The 14,259-nt window shown below is 41.3% G+C and overlaps 1 protein-coding gene across 2 annotated transcripts in view; it reads left to right on the top strand.

Moving 5' to 3' along the window:
- NCKAP1L (NCK associated protein 1 like) overlaps positions 1-14,259 on the top strand; it is a 294,538-nt gene that overhangs the window by 131,091 nt on the left and 149,188 nt on the right. For both annotated transcript variants that reach the window (XM_089691400.1, XM_089691401.1), the window contains exon 23: positions 9,959-10,056. In XM_089691400.1, coding sequence (XP_089547526.1) covers positions 9,959-10,056 — 98 coding nt within the window. The remainder of the gene's footprint in view (positions 1-9,958; positions 10,057-14,259) is intronic.

Below are 14,259 nucleotides of genomic sequence, written 5' to 3'. Positions count from 1 at the left end.
CATATGCTTTCCTAAAATGCACAAAAAATGCGCATCCCTTTTGCATGTGTGTGGCAGTGCCATTAATTCTTAATGGCACCTTGACCCACCCTGCTAATGCATGCACCAAAGCACATGGTATGAATGTGCCAAGCGTTTTGATGCACTTTAATGTAAAAAAAAAAAAAAGGGTCATGCGCTTCTTTTCTGTAATTTTTGCACCCAGAGCAGCCCATTGAAATGAATGAGCTGCCCTAAGCACGGCATACAAAATGTGTGCCCACCGTCGTAACTGCATAGCTTTGAACAGAGCCTGAATTTCTTGGAGTTTCAGTGACCTTCCATTCATTGCAATACATTTTTTTCCTATAAACAAATGCTAGAAATAATTCTTTAGCTGCTACAAAATCATCAGACATGGACCTTGGGTATTACATCTACTCTAAAACTGAAATCCAGCCTTACCTTCAGTCTTGCACAGATGTACAGGTTTGTAAGTAGGGGTTAGTAGCCCTTTAAAGGAAGCCCCACTCCTGGATGTCTCACGTTGGACTGTCTTTTTCTCTTATAAATCAGGAGCTGGGTGGGTTGAAGCCAGAAGGTTGATGGAAAGTTGTAGCCTGCAGGGAGCCACCATGTACAGTGGGTTCACCCAGTTCATATTCACAGAAAAACCTTTAAAGTGGCACATATTCACTATGTCCTGTGGGTAGGCACTGCTGTGTCACACATTTCACAGAGCCTGCCTTCTGAGCTACAGAGGTGCTGAGAGGAGGAGTTTCAGGAGGTGGAGTCAGTACAGGAATCGCTGCTTGGAGGGAGCAAGGTACCATTGGATATGTAGTCCTTAGAAATGTAAGTAACTAAAATGAATGAACAGAGGGAGAGTTGCAAAGCAGGCAGGGTATCCAGGAAGTTGTGGAAAGAAATGGCAAGCAGACAGGCAGCATTTACAGCATGAAAGGTGATATTTCAAGTGAGCTTATGTAGAGCTTCTCCTAAGGGAGCCGCTGTATATTAACTGGTTCTTTCCCAAAACTAATGAAGAAGCAGCTAGGCACACAACGACAGTTCATTCACTCCTGGCTCAGGAATCAGTCTAAGGGATGTCCTTTTTTGAAATTTTCTTGCTGAAGAACATGGAGAGGGAGAGGGGAGATAATGAGATACTCCATACTCCCTGAATATTTGCAGGAAGACTCTTCAACTTGTTAAAGTGGAAGTAAAGTCTTTTTTTATAACTTGTACCTACAGGTAAGTGTATAATAAAGCTTATCTGTAGGTACTTGCCCTGTTTAGGAGATAATCACACTGCATGCAGCCAGTTACATCACCAGCCCATACACTCTGCTCACTTCTCACAGTGTGCATTAGAAGTTGCAGCCAGTTGGATAGAACCCTCCCCATTTCCTGGCTGAAGGACATCCAGCATTATATAGCTCTTTTCTGTTCAACCTTACTGTCCCTGACCTGACACTTCCATTCACTGGCTTTCAATTCTTTCAATCATTATTATTATTATACAGGATTTATATAGCGCCAACAGTTTGCTCAGCGCTTTACAATATAACGGGAGACAATACAATCATGCAGGCTCAGCATCACATGTGGGTGTTACTTAGGCTGGTCTGCAGGCAAATACAGCCTGCTTAGGCATGCCCATTCCTCCATACTGAAATCCACAGATCAAATCTCTGCATAATTCCTCCACAGAGCAAGCCCCCTGCTTGCATCAGGTCTGAGGGCTTTTGATAGGAGTACCAAGACAGTGTGCTGTGTTTTTTTTCAGAAGCTATGTAAGGCACACTGCTGGCTCCTCCCACCAGCCATTATCTGTCTGCATTGCATAGAGCTGCGCAGAGACCTAGGGATGTCACTGGGTATACAATAAGGTATGTAATGAAAACTGAAATTATTTATTTTAAAAAATATTATTATTATATTGAGGAGGGGGAAAGGATGAGCCAGGGAAGGCAAATATAGGTAGATTAATCTTCACCTTTAAATGCTTTTTCTATTTGCCCAGAGTTTAGCTTAAACGTGAGTGTGACGTCTTCTGTTGGCAAGACTGCATGAGTCACCTGCAGTATAGTCTTTATCTTAACCTTTAAAAATCTGTTGGCATCAGTTTTAAAAGTAGTGGAATGGAATGTGGAGGCGTTACCTGAAGAAATCAGGTATATTTCTGCTGTTATTTTCTCATTCAGGTTAACAGAAACAACGTTTAAAGTGGAACCAGCATTAGATAGATTTTTTCATATTAAGTGCATGCATGCTAAGTAATGTGGAATACCTTCCTAACAATACTTACTCTGCATTTCTCATCCAAAGGACAGAATCAGATTCATGCACTATCCAAGGTCAGTGTATAATGTATTTTTTTTAGGACATAGATGCTTGTTCAGAGATGACACAATCATGTAAATCCTGGTGCTTGTGCAGATATTGGCTGAGCTAACAAAGGTCTGACCCACATCAGCCTGCTGTTGCAGCCTCTCACCTTGTGATTTCCTACAAAGTTACAGGTTGCAGTCTGATCAGTGGGGAGAGGAGACTAGGAATCCTTCCTTCCGCCTGCAGCTGACTGATATAGTATAATTTCAGCATAGGCAAAGTCATTTTCTAGAGCTCAAGATTGTTTTTTAATGATAAAAGGTAAAGCTTATTTTATAAACATATACTGTATGTATGTTTTAGTATATAGTGATGCCTGGAATGTATTCATGGAGTGGAAACCAAATTTATTAAATGGTCCATGTTAATCCCAAATAGCTTTTGCTTTGCGCAACCTCTGATACACAAGTCCCGAAGTCTGTCCTGGGGGAGATTGTCTCCACTAACCACCAATGCAAGGGACTCTTTCAACAACAGACCACCAATCTAATGGGACCCCTTGTGTGTGTGTGTGTGTGGGGGGGGGGGTCTGTTTCCTCCAATTGGCTCTTACTCAGAGCTCTCACTGAGTGTAATTTTAGCTCTCCACCCATTTTTCTGACCACTCAAACAAGCTTTAGAAGTTATGGACTCTGAAAGGCTGTAGAAGAGAGGATGCTGCAGATAAACAGGTACAACGTATTTAGGAGGATTTATTGCATCTCTGTGTATCACCTGAGTCCAGTCACTTCACTTGGTACAGTTGTGTTCAAAATAATAGCATTCAGACATCACTAACCTGATCAATCACTGTTTTTGGTAGAAATTATATTTCTACATGGCAAATAATTTACTAGCAGGTGTAGTAGAGTAATAGAAATCCAACAGACCCAACAGTCATGACATGCATGCTGCTGATTCTGTGTAATTGAATCACTAATTGAAAGGGGTATGTTCAAAATAATAGCAGTGTGGAGTTCTATTAGTGAGGTCATTCATTCTTTGAAAAACAGGTGGCAATTATTGCCCTTATTTAAGGAAGGAAGGCAGCAAATGTTGTACATGCTGGTTACAGTGCATTTCTCTCTGAAATTCTGAGGAAAATGGGTCATTCCAGACATTGTTCAGAAGAACAGCATACCTTGATTAAAAAGTTGATTGGAGAGGGGAAAACATATAAAGAAGTGCAGAAAATGATAGGCTGCTTAGCTAAAATGATCGCAAATGATTTAAAATGGCAACCAAAACCTGAAAGACGTGGAAGAATGCGAAAAACTACCATTCAAATGGATAGAAGAATAGCCAAAATGGCAAGGACTCAGCCAACAATCAGCTCCAGGAAGATCAAAGAAGGTGTAAAGTTCCCTGTGAGTACTGTTACAATTAGAAGATGCCTATGTGAAGCCAAGCTATCTGCAAGAAGCCCCCGCAAAGTCCCACTGTTGAAAAAAAGACGTACTGAAGAGGTTACAATTTGCCAAAGAGCACATTGACTGGCCTAAAGAGAAATGGCGCAACATTTTGTGGACTGATGAAAGTAAGATTGTTCTTTTTGGGTCTAGTGGCCGGAGACAGTTTGTCAGACGACCCCCAAACACTGAATTCAAGCCACAGTACACTGTGAAGACAGTGAAGCATGGTTGTGCAAGCATCACGATATGGGGATGTTTCTCATACTACGGTGTTGGACCTATTTATCACATACCAGGGATCATGGATCAGTTTGAATACATCAGAATACTTGAAGAGGTCATGCTGCCTTATGCTGAAGAGGAAATGCCCTTGAAATGGGTGTTCCAACAAGACAACGACCCCAAACACACCAGTAAACGTGCAACATCTTGGTTCCAGACCAACAAGATTGACGTTATGGAGTGGCCAGCCCAATCCCCGGATCTTAATCCAATAGAAAACTTGTGGGGTGACATCACAAATGCAGTTTCTGAGGCAAAACCAAGAAATATAGAAGAACTGTGGAATGTAGTCCAATTATCCTGGGCTGGAATACCTGTTCACAGGTGCCAGAAGTTGGTTGACTCCATGCAACACAGATGTACAGCAGTTCTCAGAAACAGTGCTTATACAACTAAATATTCATTAAGTGATTCAAAGGAAAGCAAAATCTTCAAACATTTTTCAGTTTATATAGTGAATGTTTGAGTTTGTAAAGAAGAATACAAACACTGCTATTTTTTTGAACAGTGTAATATTCACTTTTCTTAAATTTTTTTAGAGGAACAACACAAATTTGATATATTTTTCTTCATGTTTTGATTTGGAATAGAATGTGTAGTGTTCCCAATGCATTTGTGTGTATGGAAATAAAAGCTATTAGAAGGATTTTGAGCTTTATTCACTTTTTTCAACACTCTGCTATTATTTTGAACACAACTGTATATATAAGGGTTTACAAACGCTTTAAGAAAGGCTGCTCCAAGCACTAATCTGATACGGTCTCAAAGTCAGATTGTACTTAGCAATGGCAATTCTGTATAATTCTGATCATAGTATTGCTATATTGATAAATATTATCCCACTGAGGATCTAAATGCTAATACCGGTATTTGCTGGCAATTTATAATATCCAGTGTTTTATTTACTCATCTTATTTTAAAGAAAACCAAAAGCTCTTCCTAAAGCTTTGATAACCAATCGGATTCCAGAGCTTCCTCTGCAGTACAATCTTGTGGAAAATAACACTAGCAGACAACCACCCACCCCCTCCTATGATAAACAAGCAGAGACAGGCACTTTACTTGCTTTTTGTCAGATGCGGCGGTCCTGTATGCGAGCAGCATCCCCCAGAGCATGTTGCCATGGCGATGTTGCGGTCCCTCCTCTTTACTGAGTTTTAATTCCTGTCAAATGTTATTAGACTCTTGCATGTGATGGCAGAGCAGTAATTTCTGTTAATCTACTACACAGCAGAGAAATATATTTCAGGGATCACCAACCACTGGGATTCTCCAGCATCCAATTTAATTATTGATTTGTGGAATGCATTTCTGTGGAATGATTTAGCGATATTAGACGTTTCTATTTCTATTACACTGTGAGGTTATCAGCAGTAAACAAGGATTTTACAAGGCTTGCAGCCAAATGGCTCTTCCTAAATCAATTTACTATTCCAAAGATTTGAAAATTGGAAAGAAAGTTAATACGCTCATACTCTGGAGCTCTACATACACTGAGCTAAGAGTGTATTAAAGGTGATTTGACCCATCCTGCGCTGTAATAGGGCCCTTGAGTTGCTGCTGCACTTCGGGCACCTTCACACAGACTGCAGCCTATGGGTTTAATCCAATAGTTTACCATCATCACAGTCCTTGGCTTTCTGCCGAGCTGACATTGCTGCAGTCTGTGCAATGACATTACCAGATCTTGTAGTCAACAGGCTTCCATTTAAGTAATATGTTTGTCCTTGAACAGAGGCAGTTGTACAACGTTAAGGGTTGCATTTCATGCAATTCAATTAGCAATTCAAATGTGCTATTCAATGCATTTCTATGCACTGATGACCAGTTAGAGAATTCTGTGTAGTCTGCAGATTTTCCATTTTAAGCACTGCACAGTATATCTGTGGTCAAAAAGTAAAATCATATATTAATTTCCACATTGTATTACATTAATTTCTAGCCTACTCCTATAAATTTGAAAAAATGTTTGTAAACTTACTTTGTGAAGATCCCCACACATCTACCTTGAATTCTGTGACACGCATTCAACATGCCCTGTCAGTAGGCACTGCTGTGTCACACATTTCACAGAGCCTGCCTTCTGAACTACAGAGGTGCTGTGAGGAGGAGTTTCAGAAGGCAGAATCAGTACAGGAATCACTGCTTGCAGGCAGCAAGGGACCATGGGATATATAATCCTTAAAGCATAGCTCCACCCAGAAGGGGAAGTTGCGCTTTAATGCATTGTCCCCCGCTCCCCGTTAAGGAGGGGCGCCTTTGGGGAGCTGGTACCCGAATTTGACAAGTACCCGCTCAAACTTCCTCTGCGATCACCTAAGGCGATTGGGAAGTTGTCCTCCCCCCTCTCTCCCCGTAGTCTTCTGGGACACATGACAGGTCCCAGAAGACTACTCATGCATGCACAGACTGCACCCGGCTGTGAAGTCGCAAGCTGGTTGCCCACACTGACGATGCCGGCACCGGGGATGGTAGACAGCTGCAGAAACCAGCCGTGGCGAGGACACCGCTGGATCGTGTAACAGGTAAGTGTCTGTATTTTAAAAGTCAGCAGCTACGGGTTTTTTTTTGCTGCTGATTTTTTTTTTTTTAAATCATCTGGAACTCTGTTTTGAGTAACCAGCAGAGAAGCTGTAAAGCATGCAGGGATTCCAGAAAGTTGTGGGCAGAGATGGCCAGCAGACAGGCAGAACTCACAAAAAGTAAGCTTATTGGATTGTCAGAAATACTGTTTGGTTTTATTGCCATTACAATGCAGATGTTGTAATATGAAAGTGTATGCTGTGACTATAGAACTCCTTTCAATTTGAAATGTATTATATTTTGACATGGCTGAATAACTATATGTATCCAGGAACCAGAGTTTTTTTCATTTGTACAAATACTGTCATAGACAAAGTCTTTACGGCTTCTTTCAGACTTACCAGTCGTATAATTTAAAGCAGGCACATCAAATTTAGATGAAAGAGTGGGCCGATGACTAAGGACTCGTTCACACCATGGTGCAGAGACGTCAGTTTTTCTGCACGCGTTCTGCAAGGGCGCAACAAAATCAATTAATCTCTATGTGCCCTGTTCACACCACAACACTTGTAACACGTGCAGATTTTTTCTGTACAGGAATCTGCAACATGTATAAAAATCATTGCAGCTTGCATGAGTACTGATGTAAACTGATGTCTCTGCACGTTAATTTCCATTAGGAGGCAATATTATGTATACTGAGTGGTGCATCTATTTAATTCAGAAAGGATTATGGCACTTCGGAACACATTATAGTATAAATTGCAATTTACCATATTTAAAGCTGAACTCCAGGTATGATCTGTATTGTATACTTATGTTTGATTAGCTTGGACCAATGAATTATGCATATCTCATACCTGATGGACCACTAGGGAAGCTGACATCTACTGCCGCTATCTTCTGGGCCCTTTGCCGAGCAGCTTCACTCTCCACATTGACCACAGGAATCTCTCAGTCAGCACTGCCATCATACATAACATGACTTGTTTTTTTTTTTTTAATGAATATGAGGTAGAGAGGAGGGGTGGTAAAGTCACAATCCCCACCTCTTTCAATCAGCCTTGTAAAATAAATAAATACATGGTGTTCTGTGAATGGTGGTAGTGGTGAGTAAGCTGCTCGGTACAGGACTCAGAAGTAAGCAACTACTACAGTGATTGCCAGCTTCTCCATCGGGCCCTTGAATATGAGATATGTTTACTTACATTACAGCAAGCTAGACCAATATAAGTATGCAATACAGATCATACCTAGATTTCACCTTTAGTCCCAGAGAAAGGAACAACAAAACATTTCCTGAAGTATTTGGACCTGTGTATTATAACCTGTATAAACAGACCTGTGTTCCTATGGACCCATACTGTATATCCAAACCTTTGGGTTTCTGTCTGAAGATGACCTTCTACCTGCCATGTTGGCTGACTATAGTTTGTTCTGCTGCCAGACTATTCTATTTTAAATTTTGGTTTGCCTATGCGCCTGTCACAAGTGAGGCAAATCTGTAAACTGTATCTCAGCAATGCAGACCAAACCTACCTGTGGGTTTTCCTGGTGACTGGACTTGTTATTGGAAGCCCACATTTACCACCAATGACATATAGGATCCTCATTTACCCTTTACCCGCAGAGTGTAATGCATGTTGCAGGCTTGGATTTACTTTCTCACGCCAATTCTGGATTGGGTGTTTATCTCATGTCCATATCCTTGCCACTGATGGGGGTGCTGGGGATATTGGAAAACCTGTTCAGGTTGCTAATTCTCCCCTCCCCTCCCCTTGCACCGTTCGTCTCTTAAAACTTGTTAGGTTATGGTGCACTTAATAGATGTTCTTCCTTGATGACGAGTGGATCATGACAGCACATCTGACTGCCCTCTGATGTCTGTTGGCAGCTTAATACCGTAAATCTATCATGATATCCCATGAGAATTAACCTTTTGTTTATAGGTGACATAGGGATTTTATGATTCGTAACTAACCCTTACTTACCTGTCCTGTCCTAAATGCCACTTAATCCTCGTAATCAATATTTTAGCTGCATTGTACACAAGACTTTATAGAGACCTTCTGACACTATCACAAAGTGTTTAGCTCATATAGGAGGCAGAAAAATGAGCAATGTTATTGCTGCAGTGATGGCAGAACTTTTGTTTAAAAATATTAAATGATTTCAATTTGAACAAAATTCAATTTTAATGGAAAAAACCTCAGATGACAATGATGATAATGCCTCTCTTTTCCGGTTAAATTTGAGTAAATACTGTAGCCTCCCCTTTTACCATTAGTAGTGTGACTCTGTATTGACCTTGAATACAAATACTCATTACAGCTGTCACAATATAGTGAGCTCTAAAGGGAAATACATTTTTTGATTTAATTGTCTTGCTTTTGCTATCTCTTTATTTTAATGTTGATCTTCTGTAAAGCCATTATACAAAGCACAGTACCTTAATAGAATATCTGGCCAAGTATTCATTGCCTCTTAGAATGTTATAACAAAATATTTATTTAGTGAAGCATGAAGACAACCAACAAGATCATGAGTAGCACATACATTCACCAGCCACTTTATTAGGTACACCTGTTCAATTGCTTGGAAACACAAATTGCTAATCAGCCAATCACATGGCAGCAACACAATGCATTTAGGCATGTAGATGTGGTGAAGAGGACTTGCTGAAGTTCATACCGAGCATCAGAATGGGGAGGAAAGAGGATTTAAGTGACTGTGAACGTGGCATGGTTGTTGGTGCCATATGGACTGGCCTGAGTATTTCAAAAACTGCTGATCTGCTGGGATTTTCACACACAACCATCCCTAGGGTTTACAGAGAATGGTCCGAAAAATAGAAAATATCCAGTGAGCGGCAGCTGTGTGGACCAAAATGCCTTGTTGATGTCAGAGGTCAGAGGAGAATCTGTGGACTGGTTGCTGCGACATTCAGATGGTAGGGTCAGAATTTGGCGTAAACAACATGAAAGCATGAATCCATCCTGCCTTGTATGTATGGTTCAGGCTGGTGGTGGTGTAATGGTGTGAAGGGTTATTTTCTTGGCACTAGCAAGGTGTACCTAATAAAGTGGCTGGTGATAGTATATTCTAATTAGGTACATGCCCCTATTGCTGTTGCCTTCATTTGGTAAAGTACAGTTTTATTTTTTCATAGGAATCAGCGCTGAAGTTTTTTAATTTTTCAAATTTGTATTGAATACACCCCAAGGTTTTACAAGTATGCTTGCATGCATTATTTGTAAACTGCAATTTCAGAGTTTTTGAAAATAAAATGGTTCTGGTTTAACTCAAGAATTTAAGCCAGGTTTTACTAACCCTGTGCATGTATTCTACCATTTATATTGAAAATGTTCTTTTTATTCTTGCTTCTCCAGAAATGAAATCTTTGGCTGAGCTGATCGGTCCATACGGGATAAAGTTCCTGAGCGAGAACCTCATGTGGCACGTGACATCGCAGATTGCAGAGTTAAAGGTAACTCTTTGTTTCACTGTATTAAAGACAATGAGGCAACGTCTTTTTAGGATTTATGCAGGAGTAAATTACTATGAATGAACACCTGAATGAAAGAAGTATAATATATAATAATAACAATTTTAACAAGCTCTGTCTGCTTCTGAAAGATCTAAAAATGGCACTGTTGCAATAATTATAAAGAGCTGTTCTACAAAAGCTGCTGGGAAACCTGTAGTTTGCATTCTTCCTGTGCTGCTGCCAAACCCATTTCATACTCTGTATTTTTCTTAGCTTTGTCCTTACACTGCCTGTAGAAAATAGGCTTATATATAATATTACTCGGAGCAGTGGAAAACTAGATTAACCCATATCATTCCTTTAGGAATGACTTTGCATTGTTCTGGCTGTCCTTAAATTGCTGAATAGTGAAATCAGATTGTTTAATAGATACACATTGTACCTGTTCTACAGCCCCTCTTTTAAAATACAATGTATGTATGCATTTTTGTTAGTTGTATGCAGATATTTAATCTAGCAGCCTTTATACACACTAGGCGGAAATTGTTTATATAGTAAGTAAAATGTTCCTGGCTAAAGATGAATTTTGCTTTTTTCTTAGTTTTATACAATAAATTTGATGCTGTACTTTGATATAAATATGATCTATATATCTTGCAACTAAACTTGTTTTTTACATTGCCATTTGATATAATAAACCCGGAGTACCAACTTCAAGAGATCACCCTCTTTTATTACATTAAAGCAGTAGTAAAGTCTGCTTTTTTGTTTATACCTACAGGTGTAGGTAGAACAAATATCTCCTAAACGTGCACCGTTTGCGAGACATATACTTTAGCAGCTGGTGACATCACCGGCCCATATGCACTGCAATCTCAATGTAGAGCATGCCGTCCATTGAGAGTGCTGTGCTGCGGCTATCATGCATACTAGCACATTATAACATTAACCTGTAGGGGCCCAATTTTAATTTTTCTGCGGTTTACTACTGTTTTAAAATGAAGACAAAATGAATTTGAACCAATGCGTAAAAATATGTAGGCAAACAAAGTACCTGCAAGTGAGTGGCACCTTGCAGGCTCATATCAGTCTGTATCAATTGTATCAATATGAGGCAGAACAAACATGACCAATTTGGGCAAACAAGAAGAATATCCCTGGAGAGGGATCTCCTCCTCCACCCTGTCCCAGTGCAAATCTCAGGTGCTATGTTATTTGGGATGCTGCAATGGAATGGAAGGCAGCCTCTCTAAAAACTGAAGAAAAAGAAAATGATAAAGGGGTAAAATTAAGACACCATTCATTCTCTAATAAAGATAACGATAACACTAGACATTTCCTGAGAGTTAGGAGATCCATGGATCCCAAACCTTTTCGAACGACTTCACTTTGTCATTAAGAAGTGCAGAAAGTCCTTAATTTATCAAGATGCAAGATAGCTTAGCTTTGACCATATTGAGTGGTGATAATAGCTGACCTCCCGGATTGTGCGATGGTAATTTGTGCCGCTATGAATGTGAAGGAAATCAACCTCTTCATATGTCCAGGAGCTTCATGCATAGGATAGTCAAAATACCTTTCTGACTTAAATGTAATCAATATTTGTTTTCTATAATATGGTGGATGCAGAGTTTTTGTTTAGATTGACAGTGTACATCACAATCTACATGTAGGCAGGTGCAGTCTACATTCTCCATTGCAGATGGCGCCTGTCCAGAACAGCAGTGTAGCTGAGAGAGGATGCCAAGAGAAATTGGGTGTCTTTTTGATTTCCTTGGTAAACTGAAGCAGTCATCTGGTTGGCTATGCTGAATCCAGGTGACCTTGGTGGCCATCTTGGGTCACGCAGAGTCTTTTTAAGTGAAGGGTTTGGCTCTCATTTTGTGACTGGATAGTGCAGGGATAGGATACCCATCTGTCAGAAACAGTACTATCCGTAGGGAGAGGTTCCAGAGGAGTAGGGAAAGCATAAGGCCCTTTGGGTTGGACTGGCCAAGCTGCATTTCACTCTCCTTGCAGGCACTGTCTTCTGCTCGTGCAGATACACTTCTGACTCCCCACTCCAACTATTGTAAATGCCCCAGTTGGGTGAGCTTCCTTGCTGGGCTTGCTGTGCTGTTTACAAGTTCTGTAATACAACGGTTTCTGCAATCTGGGGCTCTGTGTATCTCTGCCACTGCACAACGCTGCACCTAACCAACATACAGCTGACTTAATATGGGGTACACAAATCATGTCTGCTAAATCCAACCCACTCAATGACACGGTTATGATGTGCTGCAGAGAGGGAGTGGACCAGAGAACATGTGAATCTATGTGCTGGAGATGGCCCTAAGTCTGCTGCAAAGAGTCACATGGGGCAGCTTGCAGAGGAAAAGAGGAAGTTAACAGCTTCTTCTGAGTCCACTGGTGGAGCATGTGCAATGGAGGTGCTGGAGATGGCCCTAAGTCTGATGCAAAGAGTCACATGGGGCAGCTTGCAGAGGAAAAGAGGAAGTTAACAGCTTCTTCTGAGTCCACTGGTGGAGCATGTGCAATGAAGGTGCTGGAGATGGCCCTAAGTCTGATGCAAAGAGTCACATGGGGCGGCTTGCAGAGGAAAAGAGGAAGTTAACAGCTTCTTCTGAGTCCACTGGTCTAAGGACTGGTAGTCTGCAATGTATTGAATTTTTTTTCTTGGGTGCAGTTATCCTTTAACCTCTTGCCGACCCTCTCACAGTAGATATACTGCGAGCGGGCGGCACAGCCAGGCACTGCGACATACCCGTATGTCTTGGTGTACTTCCTGGTTTGGCAGTGTGCATGTGTGCGTCCCCTGCTGACCCATGTTGTGACTGGACAGAGCATGGGTTTGTCAGAAGAGTACAGCCAATGAGTATGGCTGTACACCTGCTGTTCGGCTGTGGCCAAAAGACATGTGCAGAAAGGAAAAATTTGTTTAATTTTGTTTAGGGAATATTTGTTATGTTACTATTTTTGTTTCGTTATTCGTTTCAGAATTTGTTTAGTTTGTTTGTCTGTCTAACAGATTATGCACTGATTTGCATGTTCATGAGGGAAATAAGTATTTGATCCCCTTCACAAAACATGACTTAGTACTTGGTGGCAAATCCCTTGTTGGCAATCAGAGGTCAGACTTTTCCTGTAGTTGGCCACCAGGTTTGCACACATCTTAGGAGGGATTTTGGCCCACTCCTCTTGGCAGATCCTCTCCAAGTCATTAAGGTTTGGTGGCTGACATTTGGCAACTCGAACTTTCAGCTCCCTCCACAGATCGGATTAAAGTCTAGAGACTGGCTAGGCCACTCCAGGACCTTAATATGCGTCTTCTTGAGCCACTCCTTTATTGCTTTGGCCATGTGTTTTGGGTCATTGTCATGCTGGAACACCCATCCACGACCCATTTTCAATGCCCTGGCTGAGGGAAGAAGGTTCTCACCCAAGATTTGACGGTACATTGCTCCGTCTGTCGTCCCTTTGATGCGGTGCAGTTGTCCTGTCCCCTTAGCAGAAAAACACCCCCAAAGTAGAATGTTTCCACCACTATGTTTGACAGTTGGGATGGTGTTCTAGGGGTCATAGGCAGTATTCCTCCTCCTCCAAACACGGCAAGTTGAGTTAATGCCAAAGAGCTTGATTTTGGTCTCATCTGACCACAACCCTTTCAACTAGTCCTCTGCATCATTCAGATGTTCAGTGGCAAACTTCAGACGGGCCTGGACATGTGCTTTCTTGAGCACAGGGAACTTGCGGACACTGCAGGATTTCAATTCTTGTCAGCATAGTGTGTTACCAATTGTTTTCTTGGTGATTGTGGTCCCAGCTACTTGGAGATCATTGACAAGATCCTCACGTGTTGTTCTGGAATGATTCCTCACTGTTCTCATGATCATTGACACTCCACAAGGTGAGAGCTAGCATGGTGCACCAGACCTAGGGAGACTGACAAGTTATTTTGTGTTTCTTCCATTTGCGAATGATTGCACCAGCTATTGCCACCTTCTCACCAAGCTGCTTGGAAATAGTTTGGTAGCCCAGTCCAGCCTTGTGTAGGTCTACAATCTTGTCCCTGAAATTCTTGGACAGCTCTTTGGTCTTTGCCATGGTGGAGAGTTTGGAATCTGATTGTTGAAGGAAGAAGGTTCTCACCCAAGATTTGATGGTACATCGTCCCTTTGATGCGGTGCAGTTGTCCTGTCCACT

Source organism: Staurois parvus, unplaced genomic scaffold (genome assembly GCF_062004578.1).
Source record: "Staurois parvus isolate SC_StPar_1 unplaced genomic scaffold, SC_StPar_1.0 ptg000562l, whole genome shotgun sequence".
Classification (NCBI taxonomy): Eukaryota; Metazoa; Chordata; class Amphibia; order Anura; family Ranidae; genus Staurois; species Staurois parvus.
Note: the sequence above shows the minus strand (reverse complement) of the source record. Positions and strands in the feature narration are given on the sequence as shown.